We start from the raw sequence: 13,346 nt of genomic DNA, 5'->3' as shown, positions 1-13,346 counted from the left end.
TATAGATTTTGCCAGATCATAAGGTACACAACTGAAGCAAATTTTGTTCATCACAACATTTTAGCAATACACAGGAGGGTTTTAATGTTCAGTTAGTCCTTTAAAGAGCAGGGAGAGTATTAAAAAGGCAACAGATTCATAAAATTGAAAGGGTTGGGATCTGTGTAAACGGCTGCCTACATATGTCAGAAAAAATATTGCTGAATAAAGAGCTACACAACTGCCCCAATTTCGATGAAATAACATCAACCTATTCTGCAGTAATTTAAAATGCTATTATGGATGAGACTCTTACATAAGCAGGTTGAGGAAGAGTGGGATGAGGCACACACACACACGGAAATGAAGAAAGAGAGAGAGAGAGAGAGAAAGAGAGAGAGAGTTTGTTTCTACAACACACGTGGTTTCACTTACAGCATTCCTGCCTCCGCAGAGAAGGAGGGGGTCTCACTTCCTGTATGCATTACTCCAATGGTCAAGCATGAACAGATGTTTTAACGTATTCATTCATTTGTTTATTCATAGGTGTCTCTTTTGGACAAATGTTTCTCTCTCTAAACTATGTCCTAAACAAAGTGACATTTTCTAGACATAACACAAACAGTTATCTCCAGTCAGGCTAAGGCTATAACTTCACGTATATTTGTCAAAGAAGCAAATTGTTTGTCTCTCTTTTCAGGTTCCATTCAATTTGTTCGTAGAACTGCATAAAATCTTCACTTGAAAAGTGCATGATTCCTTTTATGGGCAGACCCGCTGACAGCATATTAGACAAAAATGCTAAGATTGCTTCACCATCCAATGGCCAGAGTAAGACAAAGTGAGAGGCTCAGAGGAGTCATTTTCCAATTCACATTAGCAAGATTACACATTCCACTGAACCCCGTCACTCTGGCAAAATCCAGCCTGGTGGTGTTTCAGTGACCCTGAATTTACACCTAAACGTTCTGCTCACGCTCAAGTTGCTGTGAATATCACACATTTGGGAACATGCATCCACAGTGTTTGTTCTCTTTGCACCTCAACACTAAACGTAGGTTGTGAAGACCACAGTTCTGTGGTTTTAATCCAACCAAATTCCTTGAGATGCGCACAACTTAGCAGAGTGGGAGGAAAAACAAAGGAAAACCACAGTTAAGAAAAATCTGGGTGAAGCGACTTCAGTTTGCGGCACAGAAAACATCTTGCTTTCCTCACGTTATGAGGTTTCACACGTTAGCTTGAGGGATGCAAAGCAGCTATCACATAGAGCAATCCCCGGTTTGAATGTTTTCTGTGCGGCACGTGTAAAATAGGTCATATGCATAATTCTGGCACTAGCTTTGGGAATATGGTTGGACAAATAGGGTGTTACTGTCCGTTTGTGTCAGTGCAGGGTCCGGTCAAGCAGAGCATCCTCAGTGAAGTATCAAGTTCCATTAAGAGCAATTAGATTGCAGACTCTGCCTCTCTGGCGCACACACCCAGTGCACTCTATTCCACATAAGCATGTAATGCTAATGTGTTTATGAGTCACCAGAGAAACCTCTCGGTGTGGCCCAGATATTCTTGGTGACGATTTAAAGCTTTAAAAAAAAAAAATCCCCCCAAAAATGCAGTTTGGCTCGGCCCTTTTGGCCTGTGTTCGACACACTCAGTCATGTCAACACAACGTCGTGTCATTAAGTCTGTAGAAGCCTGTGGCTTGAGGTGAACATTTGCAAGGGGGAGGGGGGGGTGGGGGGTTTCGGCCTGTCTGTGTCTCGTGCCGCTGACGTTGCGTACGTTCCCTCAGGGGAGATTCGCGTCTGGCAGATTAGGCCGACCATCATGGGAAACGTCTGTGGTTCTCCTGACCGACTTCACGTGACCCTGATTGAGCAGTCGTACCACTTCACATGCTCCAGTCGCCACGGCGATGCCCGCGGCTGGATCGCCTCCTCCCTTTTTTGTTTCCAAAACGGCCCAACCCATAATTATAAACACACGCGAGGATACACAAGCAACCCACGTTTCTAAACCTCCGAATCACTCCCATCATGATGTCAACATGGGATCAGCGAGGTGCAGCCTGTGTTTGGAGTGAGGGAGGAAATTGGTGGTTCAGAACTCTGTTGATTCCAGAAGGTTATTTTGTTCAAGCATTGAAGAATTGACACAAGGAAGTTTACCACACAGGGTACTTTTCAAAAGCAGTATGATGCAAAGAGAGAGGTGAATAGGCATGTATCGCCCACAACAAGAGACCATTGAAAGCCCGGTGGAAGTGACATGGTTTCATGGTGTAAGGTGTAAGGGTTAATATTTGGGTGATGGTGCATGAGACAAAGGGTCACAGGAAGCGGAGTGCAGAAGGATTTCCTCTCCTCCTTCTCTTTCCTTTTACATCCAGCTCTGCATCTTGACCAGCGAACCGACCGGAGAGTTTATTTTCTGTAGGACACATATGAGTAGAGTCTTTATGGGGATTCTGTCTACTGGGCACAAAGGAAGCAGTCTATGCCCATGAACTTGTTGCGGAAGCTGTGTGTGTGTGTGTGTGTGTGTGTGTGTGTGTGTGTGTGTGTGTGTGTGTGTGTGTGTGTGTGTGTGTGTGTGTGTGTGTGTGTGTGTGTGTGTGTGTGTGTGTGTGTGTGTGTGTGTGTGTGTGTGTTGGTGTGTGTGAGTTGCTATACTTCAAGTACAATCCTCCTTGACCTGGTGCGGTTGGATAACGCGCTGTAAAGGTCCTACAAAGATTTTTACTACTGAGCTTTTTACATTTACATCCCATTCACTCCATTGTGACTGAATTGCCATTAGAGTAAGAAAGTGTGTGATCAGGATAGAAGATAACAGCACAAAGGGGTGCAACTTGCTGCGTCGAATAATAGCATGAGATAAAATCACGGTCCTCGTTAAGCTGTTATGTCAAATGCAGCTGACTGTTTACACAAAAGCGTTTACCTTATTATGGTATTTAATATATTGATTCTGGTGGAAGAAAATGATGCACAGCGGTCACATGTTCGGTTTCTGCGACAGTCCAACACAAAGCTAGTGGTTTCATTTAGTAAAATGCATTAAATTAAATTAAATACATTTTTAATTGATGTTTGCTGCTATAACAAAAACTGCACACATAAAGGCAAATGTTTAAAAATAAAAAAATAATTTTCCCAAACATCTCCAAAAATAGTTGCTTATTTAAATGCTCTTTTGCCTGTGTGACCTATTTTGTTCACACAATATGACTGCAGCAAATACACAAGTCTCCCTCCTCCACATTTCCCTCTCTGTGTTTGGCTTCCTCTCCCTTTTCTCCTCCCCCACACACTCTCACTCTTTTGATTCAGTTTTGAGGTCAGCTTGCAGCTCATCTCAGCACCTGATCTCTTCCTTTTTAAACACTTTGCATACGCCTCTTTTCCCCTGGTCCGCAGCATTCAAATAAAAGGTCTATTGAAGGAAAGTGCAAAGAGGACGTTACACAAAGTAATGCCAAAAACCCCAATCTGAGGTTGAGGGGGTTGAGCATAAGTCCCTAAAAGCTTCAGAGATAAAATCATGTGGATTATTGTTTGATTACATTTAGCATTCCTAATCCATTCTTTATGCATGGACATAATGATGTATATTATTTATAAACTGGCAGATGGACAAATAGAAATTATGTTTAGCAAATTCAAAAAATGTAGACGTGACAATAATCAGCAGTTGTAACACTCTGTCCTCTTTTCCTCTTCTTTGGATTGTAGAACTGAGTGTAACAGAGTTGCAATCTAAAGGTTCAACTGTGGTCTGGAGAGACACCTTTTGATTGGTTCATAACAAACCGTAGCTATTATTGTCAAGACAAATAAATTACATTCTCTGCTGGGAGGGAAATGTTTGCTTCTTTTCCATAAAGTTCAAGTTGGCAAGTTTTCAAAACCGATAATAAACCCTTGAAACAGTTATTGATACAACTATTTTCCACAGAATCAAACTACAGGAACCTCGAAAGTTCACAAACTAAAACTACACTTCTCTTTTTTGTTCACTTTGTACAAAAAGAAATGTTCTATACAATATTACAAGTATAAAAAGCCAGCTGTTATTCTGCCAGTGAGCAAGCAAATCTGTGTGATTCCCAAAATGTCGCACTATTTCTTTAAGGCAGAGAATCACAATGTCCATTTCAATTCCATACATCCAAGTGGATTGTAGTCAAATTCATTTTAAGCTACTGAATCAGAGGCTAATGAAGTTAGTACAGGCTTTGGTAGAGTGACACAACTATCTATTGTGACCAAAAAACAACTTCTGCCAGCTCTCACTCATTCTTTCCAAATAGTGAAGAACAAAATCAAAAACCTCAACTCTTAACATCTCACCCAAATGAATTGTTTGAGGTTCATGAATAATGTCTATGGAATTAAATATACTGCATTGCAGCTTTAATTGAACCCCTGCCTTTTGCCGCATCATCAATCTTTCACACTCACTCAAATAAAACACGTGTGAGCTGCCACAGACGCCAATGGCTGGAACTCTCTAATCTTTATTCCACAACCTTATTTTGTAAAATAAAAAAAACAGAGTAGTGATAACCCGACTTATCTTTCATCTGTAGACCCCCCCCCAACCCCTATATTTTTTAACCAGTCCTCTATGATAACCCTATTGGAATACTTTCCCCCAGCAAATCCCACAGAAATAAATCCTCTTTTTCAGAATAAGTGGGTGGGTGGCGAAGGGGGGCAGGGGGTTCGGCTGTCACACGGAGGAATACAGTTGCCTTGGCAACCACTGATGGTTTTCCTCTGCAGCCTGGCAGCAGGGTGACTGGTTGGGCTAAGTTTGGTGAAAATGTTTCACATGGAGAGACGGTGTCAGCAATCTACTCAAAAGTAGTGCACATTAGAGTGAGGCGCCAAATGGGTCTAAGATTGATTTATTACCAGCGGGTTTAAATAAATAAAAAGAGCTGGGTCATGTATACATTTTTAATTGAAGTACATGAGATGAAGGAGACGGAAGGTGAGTTTACACTTTCTTTTCAGAAGGTGACTTATGCATGAACAATGTTGGGGAAGTGTTAAGAAAGGAAACAGATATTATTAATCACGACCAATGGTTGCACAGCAGGAGAACAAATGCTTTCACGGACGTCCTGGCAGATATATTTTTTAATCATACAAGTATAATTACAGCTTCATTATGCTCCCCTGTATCTTCGTCACGACGTAAAGAGAAGGGGATCCAGCAGTGACAGGATGCTTCCCCCGTGTGAACAGATCTGGTACTGCAACCGCTCCTGCAAAAGGACACCTCAACATACAGTACATGTCTCACCATTGACCAAAATGTGTCCGTATGTACGGGAACTATTTGAATACCTTCTCGTACATTAACTCAAATGATTCATTGTTATTATGTTATTGTCTTTGCTTATCTTGGTGTGTAGTGCTGACATGGATGACGCTTTGTTCTATTTGAATTCCAACTACCGACATAAGTCAGACATGAACGACATGTAACAGAAGAGGGGCTGGATGTATACAGGGTAAGAAAAAAACTAAAAAGGTATTTCAAAATACCCGTAACAAGACATTATAAGGGCACTTTAGCAAACTTAGAAAACAAATGGAAAGTTATTGGAAAGACAGGAAAGGCTGAGCATTTTCTTTATTTATTTTTACCCAAATTCAGTTATCCATACGCTCAGCTCTGTGACCCACCCCCTCTCGCCGCACACACTTTTCAAGAGATGAAAACAGATGGATACATTTCGTGTGACACACACAAATGCACTGATTTCCAATCCGACTGGCCGTAATAACAGACTGTAAGTGATGTACCGCTCGCCCCCCAAGTTAAAGTGTCCGTGCCACAGACGACAAAAAAAAACATGCTTGTTTGTGCCACACGGCGTAGATATTTACTTTTAAAAAAATCAAAGTGAGATGTTGCCACGGAGCACCTGATAAACGTGAAACAATGAAGGGTGTCTACAAAGTACCACGGTAACATTTATCCGTCTTCGAGTCGACGCGCAAAATCCCCGCTATCCAGACACAAGAGGCAGAAGTGTAACTCCACGATCCATCCGACACGATCCCTTTCGGAGCGATGCGGGCGGCTCCTGGATCCCCGGGTGGCGACGAAAAGAGGGTTAACGCGAAGCATCCATCCCCTCATCCGCCCTCATACATCACCGCTCCCGGTAACTCATTTTTTGCAGTCTCCGCTGTCGTCCTCCCACTGAGGAGGCACGGGGCGGGGGGGCGACCGCAACAACCAGCTGTCACGCAGAATTGAGCGAACTCCTCCCTCGGCATCGTCGTGCAGCATCAGACGGTTTTCTTTTAGAGGGCGGCGGGGGGGGGGACATTAATTCCAACTACCAGTTTTGCGGATTCAGTGGATTTCAATGTGGACCTGTAAAGAGATGAGGAGGCTGTCAGGCAACACCCACAAGGGATGGATTCAGGGGTTAAAGGAGCTCAAACTTTCAATCAGCAAGGTTCACTCTTGTAGACAACAAACCACGACATCTTTCTGAAAGAGGTTCAATAAAAATAAAAATGTATTATTATGGTAGGACTGTATTAGCTTAATGCATACGTTTAAATACAAAACAGTTGCTGCACAGGCAATCGCTTTTAAATGGAGATCTAATCTCTACCTGAAGAGGACAAATGGATTTTAAAAGAAAACCCAAAAACCCCAGATGAAACATTTTTGTATTGTGGGACATCAGACAGTTGGCAACGCACGAAGGAGTGAGTGTTTGAATAATTACCTGTAACCTGACATTAAACATCATCGAAGCCACCAGGTAGATGTATGGGAATCTGATTCGCAGTCGCCATGCGAGATCAAAAAATATCAACAAAGTCCTCGTCAAGCCTTTGGAAAACACTCCGTAGGTCCGACCGGCGGAGCTCGAGAAGCGGAGCACCAAACAAGACAGACCCGCCATAAAGCCGAGGTCTGCCTCGGCCGGTTGCTAAGGTAACTGTGTGTCAGTTAGTGAAGCAAACGGACGATTACAGTGTTGACCAATGAGTAACAGTTCATGATTTCTATCGTTGACTCACGCCGAGCTCCATTATTTTTGTTTGTTTTGTTGTGGTTGTATCGGTGGAGCTGCTCCACCCCGACGGCTTTTCGGTCTGTTCCTGTTGTGGTCAACGGGGAGGGGGAATCATAACGGTGTGACACAAGCGGAAGCTCGAGGCGGGTGTGGGTTTTTATTGCCCTGACTTCATTCTGAAGGCAGATATGTTGTTTTGTAATTATTGTCTGCACAGTAACTACAAATAATGGATAAACAAACAAAGCAAGTCATGCACGGATACAGCGTTTAAAGCAGTACAAAATAGAAACGGTGGCATAAGTCTTCATTGATGTGGGATGTCCTCATTAATAAATTATAGACCTTAAATGTTTTCAAAATAAACAAGTTTAAAACATGGTTATAGGGTATTTACATTCACTCGTCAATGGCACCTTTTCTATGTCTATTCGCTAATCAACTCGTTATTTATAGTATGCAAAATGAGAGATACTTGTCAATTGACCAATTGCTGTCTTATTCAAAATGGTTACAAATTAATAAAAATGGCAAAAGCAACACATCTTTGCACCTGAGCATCAATTAATTCTGTCGATTCTCTGCATCATAATGACAATTAACTAATCAATTTATTCTTGAGAAGCAATGTCTTGATGAGTCTTCTTTGCACATAACCAGAGGCTTCTGTGACAAATTATCGCCATAGTAGCAAACATTTATATTTGAATGGTGGTCATTCAAGGCAGTGACATGTAGCACATGTTGCAACATGTCCCAGAAGGTACATCTCTCCGAATGTCTCAACCCGCCCTTCTTAGACTGAAATAAACACGAGTCCTGCTTTATTTTAGGGATTTGAATGTATCTAAAAAGCTAATCTTAGAATTACATGTTTTAATAAAAATATAATATTGAGTCTTTCTCGACTTCACTTAAGCGTGCCTGGAGAGCATCGTTCAGGGAAGAAGATCCTCTTGAACAACGTCACCTCCTAAATTCGCGTCACACCCTCAGTAGTCCGCTTTATTCGTGCTCATTTTTCTTTTATCTAACGTTAAATAAAAAGGCCCGAGTACATAATTTGATTGAGGCTCGTGCGCTGCTTGTTTTGAGGAAGTTTTACGGGTCGTTTCACGGCCCGTGGGCGGATCTCGTCGACGGACCGGATGCACCATCTGGTGGCGGTGTTTAACTTCATTTTTTTCTCCTCAGGGGTGGTGGCCGCCGCTGTTTTTTTTTTTTTTTGCATCACAACCTCTTTTCCAGATCGGCCCACCAAAGCATGGGAATGTTGCGAGGGATCTTCTGACGAAAACTCGCGTTAAAGTGCCGGACAAGTTTCTTCAACTCCCCCCCCCCCCCCAAAAAAACCCAGCCGCCTCCACGTCACCGGAGCTCGCGCGCGCCACCAGAGACCCGCTAGCGAGACGCCGAGGGAAACATTGCAGGCGGCGAGCGATTCCGGACAAAGGAAAAAAAAAGGAGAGACTTGTGAGCTAACGTTAGCCGGCTCCCGGGGGCTAGCTTAGCATTCCTGTAGCCGCGGCGCAATGCAGGCCATAAAGTGTGTCGTTGTCGGAGACGGGTGAGTTAAACGTGACCGAGATGACTGCGAGTCGCTTTCTCCGCCCGCTCGCTCGCTTGTTGGATTTGTTTTTAGGAATAAACGAAGAGAGACGTTAGCCGGAGAGGTCGTCACCGGACTAGCTAGTGTTAGTGTCGTTTTCACATTTCACCTAACGGGAGAAGTTAGCCTCCACGGTTAACTTTTAACTAACTCACCTGTTCACGCGTCACGGGTTTTTATTGGGTTAGGGATTTCCTTTCGGTGTACAGTTACTCTCCGCTCTTTTTGTTTGTGGTGTTTGTTGAGAAAAAACAAACTTTTATGCATTACATAATTGTTAGTATTCAAGTGGGCTGCTAATCCTCGACTTAAATGAAGTTGACGTTATGTTCCTCAGCCAGACATTGCACTTCACACATCCCTCCCAACCCAAGTTTAAGTCTTGCGTTTGACATTTAATTACATTACACATTGAGACGTGTATTTGTTGTTACACATGTATTATCATTCTTCGACAAGTACATTTTGTAGAACCTGTCTGCAAACTACGCAGATTTGTCAATGATTAAAGAAGGAGCTATGACTGATTTTTATATGTGTAACTACGAAGTAAACATGCCGATCAGGGTGTGGTGGATACCGCAGCCTCAGAGTCATTGATGTCCCTGACACTGCGTTTCATGTATTGCTCTCGCATTGGTAGCCTGCGGCAAAAAAAGAGGGAGTTTCGCATTAGATGGTTTCATTTTCGCGAAATTCACCGTCTCAAATACTCCCTTTACATTCAAAGAGGGAAGAAATCCAATCTTATCTGGTCGCCCGTAGCAACGGTTTCCTGTGTCCGTATTTGGAGGTTGGAGTAGAGCTGAAAACATTTTAAAATGAATTAAAGACAAATACAGTTAGTGCATCTCAACAGTATATTTTTAAAACTGGTTTCTTTGGGTTTTGGACACACAAACGATGATCTAAAAATAAAGAAAAGTCTCATTAATGTTGACCTACTGCTTACTTGAAAAACAAACAATAACTAATAATAATTCCTAACTTTGTACTTGAGAAAACTAACACACAATAACTAATAATAATTCCTAATATCCATTCTGCGGTTCCAATTTTACAAAATAGGAATTATATCAATTGATCCTGTAAATGTCTGTTTGCATGCTGTTTCGGGGGTGACAACATGAAACTTCCTTCCTCTCTTCTCCAGAGCTGTGGGTAAGACCTGCCTGCTCATCAGCTACACCACCAATGCCTTTCCAGGAGAGTACATCCCCACAGTGTGAGTATCAGAGGCCACATTTCCCCACGTGAGGCTACAAGCTGATCAGCTGATCGGTCATCACATGTGTCCATCTTTATAAGTCCTACAGTCCATGTGCAATTAAGATAGCTACTCTTGAGTGGCTTTTTGTGTGGTTGGGTTAGCATGTTAACATGTACATACAATCCCGGTTCACTGTTAAAGATGAGAGAGATTCAGAGTGATCCGAAAAAGCAAAACGCAACAGTTTCCAAATTGAATATTTTTTTATTTCCTGTCATTTCATATTTTATCAGTTTATGTTCACGTCGATGTGCTTAACTCATTGATTATTTTCTATCAGGTTCGACAACTATTCCGCCAATGTTATGGTGGACGGGAAGCCGGTGAACCTGGGTCTTTGGGATACAGCAGGACAAGAAGATTATGACCGGCTTCGCCCACTTTCCTACCCACAAACGGTACAATGAACCACCACAGAGTTCTCTATTATATTTTACTTCTTGTTATTCTCATTGAAGTGTGGTGTTTGCCTTGAAGTCAACTTTGATGACGGTGGCTCTCTTGCATAATACCTTTGGAAAGTACGAATAAGGAAGTACGGCGGGGAGAGAAAACGCTCCAGAGCTTTTGTGCTGCATGACCACCGGAGGGGTTATTGCTATACTTTACAGGATATGATCTTTGATGGAATCTGATTGTACTGTTTGCTTTTTCCCACCAGGATGTGTTTCTCATCTGCTTCTCGCTTGTGAGTCCGGCTTCCTTTGAAAACGTCCGTGCCAAGGTGAGTTGATACAGTGCTGGTCTGATAAAGACTGAAAACTGTCACGCTGTTGACATGGGTTGGTTTTATGACGAGATAAGAGGCATCTGGGGACATTTTGATTGGCCCACGGGTTTCTCTGCAGGGAGCACTCATAAATATGTAACAATTTATTTTGACTCTTAGACCGTAGAGGTACTGGGTCCGGGTCATAGTGACCCATAATAATACATGTTTACTAGTTATTTTAATTTATTATTTAATCACGTTGCTCCTCCTGATAACTATTTAGTGACATACGTTTTTTATTGCTACACCATTTGATGAAATGGGTTCAATGGTCTTTTCGAGTAAACGCTGACCATAAATAATCAATAATACCCACACTTTTGATTGAGAACAACCATCTATTCTATTCAATACATTTGAAAGTCTCTATAGGAATTGACAGCATCTTGCGCTCAGAGGGATAAAAAAAAAAAAAGATTCTGTTCAATTTTAGAAAATGTTGCCGTTAGTGTCTCAGCTATACAGTTTTTGTTGTCTCCCCTTCACCCATCCAAACAATCCTATTGTGGTTTAAATGTACTCCTTAGTCATTTTGATCATTTTATGTTTAAGATAAAGTAGACCAGCTAACAAAGTTATACCCCTAACTTTCCAACGTTGTGGTCTCTGTGCAGTGGTACCCTGAGGTGAGACACCATTGCCCCAACACTCCCATCATCCTGGTGGGTACCAAGCTGGATCTAAGGGATGACAAGGACACCACAGAAAAGCTGAAGGAGAAGAAGCTCTCCCCCATTACATATCCACAAGGGCTGGCGATGGCCAAAGAGATCGGTAACAGCAAACATCGTCTTAAGCAAGTCATCCCTGATTTTGGGAATTGGTTTTACCAAAGTACTAAGAGAAAACCTATTTGCTGTGTGCGTTCCTCAGGTTCAGTCAAGTACCTGGAGTGCTCAGCCTTGACCCAGCGCGGCCTTAAAACTGTGTTCGACGAGGCCATCCGGGCCGTCCTCTGCCCCCCACCCGTCAAGAAGAAGGGGAAGAAGTGCACTCTCCTCTAAGACTTCCTCCACTGGGACGCTTGCGGGGGATCATGGTGAGAGGTGGCTAAAGAAACACACCAGTATACACACAAAAACATTGTACTTCAGATTCTTTCCTTCCATAAGTGTAGCTGCAGCAGATCTACAAACGATTTCCTTGAAAGATTTGACGTAGGGTCAGATGTAGGAGAAGGGGTTGGAAGATGATAGACCCTGGACCCGTGCTCTTTCCCAACAACACGTACTGTATAAACAACACTATGAAATTCTTGAGGCCTTCTAAAGTGGATTGGATGTTTTGTAAAATGAAAATATAAAATGGACCGTGGAATGTTTTATCGTTTTGTTTCTCCACTGGTTGTCCACCTTTTGCTTTTGTTCTTTTGTTTAAAGTCTTAGTTGTTTTGTTTTAAGTGGAAGAAATATTGCCAAATGCATCTAGCAGACGTGCTGCATTTTTAAATCGAAAATTAAATTCACATTCTAGTCTCAAACCTTTTTAAACTCACAAAACACTGAGGGCAGTTTGCTGTTGTGTGCCACTGCTTTGTTCAGCGCCATAATCAGTGGCATTATTTTTCTCTTTGCGCAACAGGGAACTTGAATCTAATCATCTGTGAAGGTCTTTTTTTTTGCGTCAAATCGCTGTTTGTGCGGCGTGAGTCTGTCCACTAGCTCGCTTCCAGTCGCAGCACGCAATGTGTGGTGATTCGTTGTCGTGGATTTAACGACGCCTAAAACGTACTGAAGACTCTGACCGAGGGAAGTGGTCACCCGACCGACCGTGCTATTAACCCCCCCCCAACGCGTTGATAAATCTAAATAATCCAGTATTCCACGCGTTTGGCTCCAATGGGACCTGTCAGGTTCATCGTGTTTTTCAATATTTCCCTACTAGTGTATCTCGACTGTATGGCTGCCCACGAGTGCAACGCTGCAAATCATATTGGATCGGTGGAGGGGAACAAGAGCACCTTTTTTTTAATGCTCTGTGGGCATTTATCATAATTAAAAAAACCATGATATTTTAATAGCATCACTACTGGCTAAGCAATGTCACTAAGAAGAGCATTTACGGCCGCTAATGACGGTGACAAGGCTGTTGTCGGTCGTGGTGTAGCATACAGCGTACTCATCTTTGTTTATAATCATATTATTTGACTGTTTTTGTATCCTTCTTTGCAGAAGTTACACTTCACTCACTGTATTGTTTAAACTAACACTATGAATATTGTTTTGTTTATTACCTATTCAGTTAACGCTACCTTAATCTCCCTACAAGCCTAGCTTTTTGTAATTAATGCTGATCGCATGTACGTGCAACATATACTGAAAACTAAGATTAGAATTACAATGGTTATATTTTTTTGCCCATTAGAAAAATGTACTTGAACCACTAGATCAGGTGTTAAGTACATGTTGCTCATCTGTATTGTATTCAGACATCAAGCTGTGCTTTAATTGAAGACAATGTTGTAACTCTTTAGACTGACGGATAAAAGCTATTGTCACTTTTTGAAAAGCCAATAAATTCAAGTAAAACCAACTTTTCTGCCTCTTTGTTAGACTGAACCGCCGCCCTTTAATGCAACACGTGTTGCTCAAATGTAAGAATTTAAAAAGTGCTTAAAGTGAACTCCAATTTATTTCAAACCTTTTTAAAAGCCTGT

General features: G+C 42.1%; 2 protein-coding genes across 2 annotated transcripts; one reads left to right on the top strand and one right to left on the bottom strand.

The window, feature by feature from the left end:
- Window positions 1-5,116: 5,116 nt before the first annotated feature.
- Window positions 5,117-7,157, bottom strand: LOC119220161 (small integral membrane protein 10-like protein 2A). Its single transcript, XM_037475896.2, has 2 exons — window positions 6,746-7,157; window positions 5,117-6,381 (listed from the first exon to the last, which is right to left on the bottom strand). Exons 1-2 carry the CDS (start codon window positions 6,923-6,925, stop codon window positions 6,361-6,363), a joined length of 201 nt encoding a protein of 66 aa, XP_037331793.1. The 5' UTR covers window positions 6,926-7,157; the 3' UTR covers window positions 5,117-6,360.
- Window positions 7,158-8,047: 890 nt separating this feature from the next.
- Window positions 8,048-13,222, top strand: LOC119220160 (ras-related C3 botulinum toxin substrate 1). Its single transcript, XM_037475894.2, has 6 exons — window positions 8,048-8,606; window positions 9,802-9,873; window positions 10,199-10,316; window positions 10,580-10,642; window positions 11,305-11,464; window positions 11,564-13,222. The coding sequence occupies exons 1-6, from the start codon at window positions 8,572-8,574 to the stop codon at window positions 11,692-11,694; spliced, it is 579 nt and encodes a 192-aa protein (XP_037331791.1). The 5' UTR covers window positions 8,048-8,571; the 3' UTR covers window positions 11,695-13,222.
- The last annotated feature ends 124 nt before the right edge of the window (window positions 13,223-13,346 follow it).

The sequence above is a fragment of the Pungitius pungitius genome, chromosome 12 (assembly GCF_949316345.1).
Source record: "Pungitius pungitius chromosome 12, fPunPun2.1, whole genome shotgun sequence".
NCBI classification, from domain to species: domain Eukaryota; kingdom Metazoa; phylum Chordata; class Actinopteri; order Perciformes; family Gasterosteidae; genus Pungitius; species Pungitius pungitius.
This window is presented reverse-complemented; position numbering and strand designations above follow the sequence as displayed.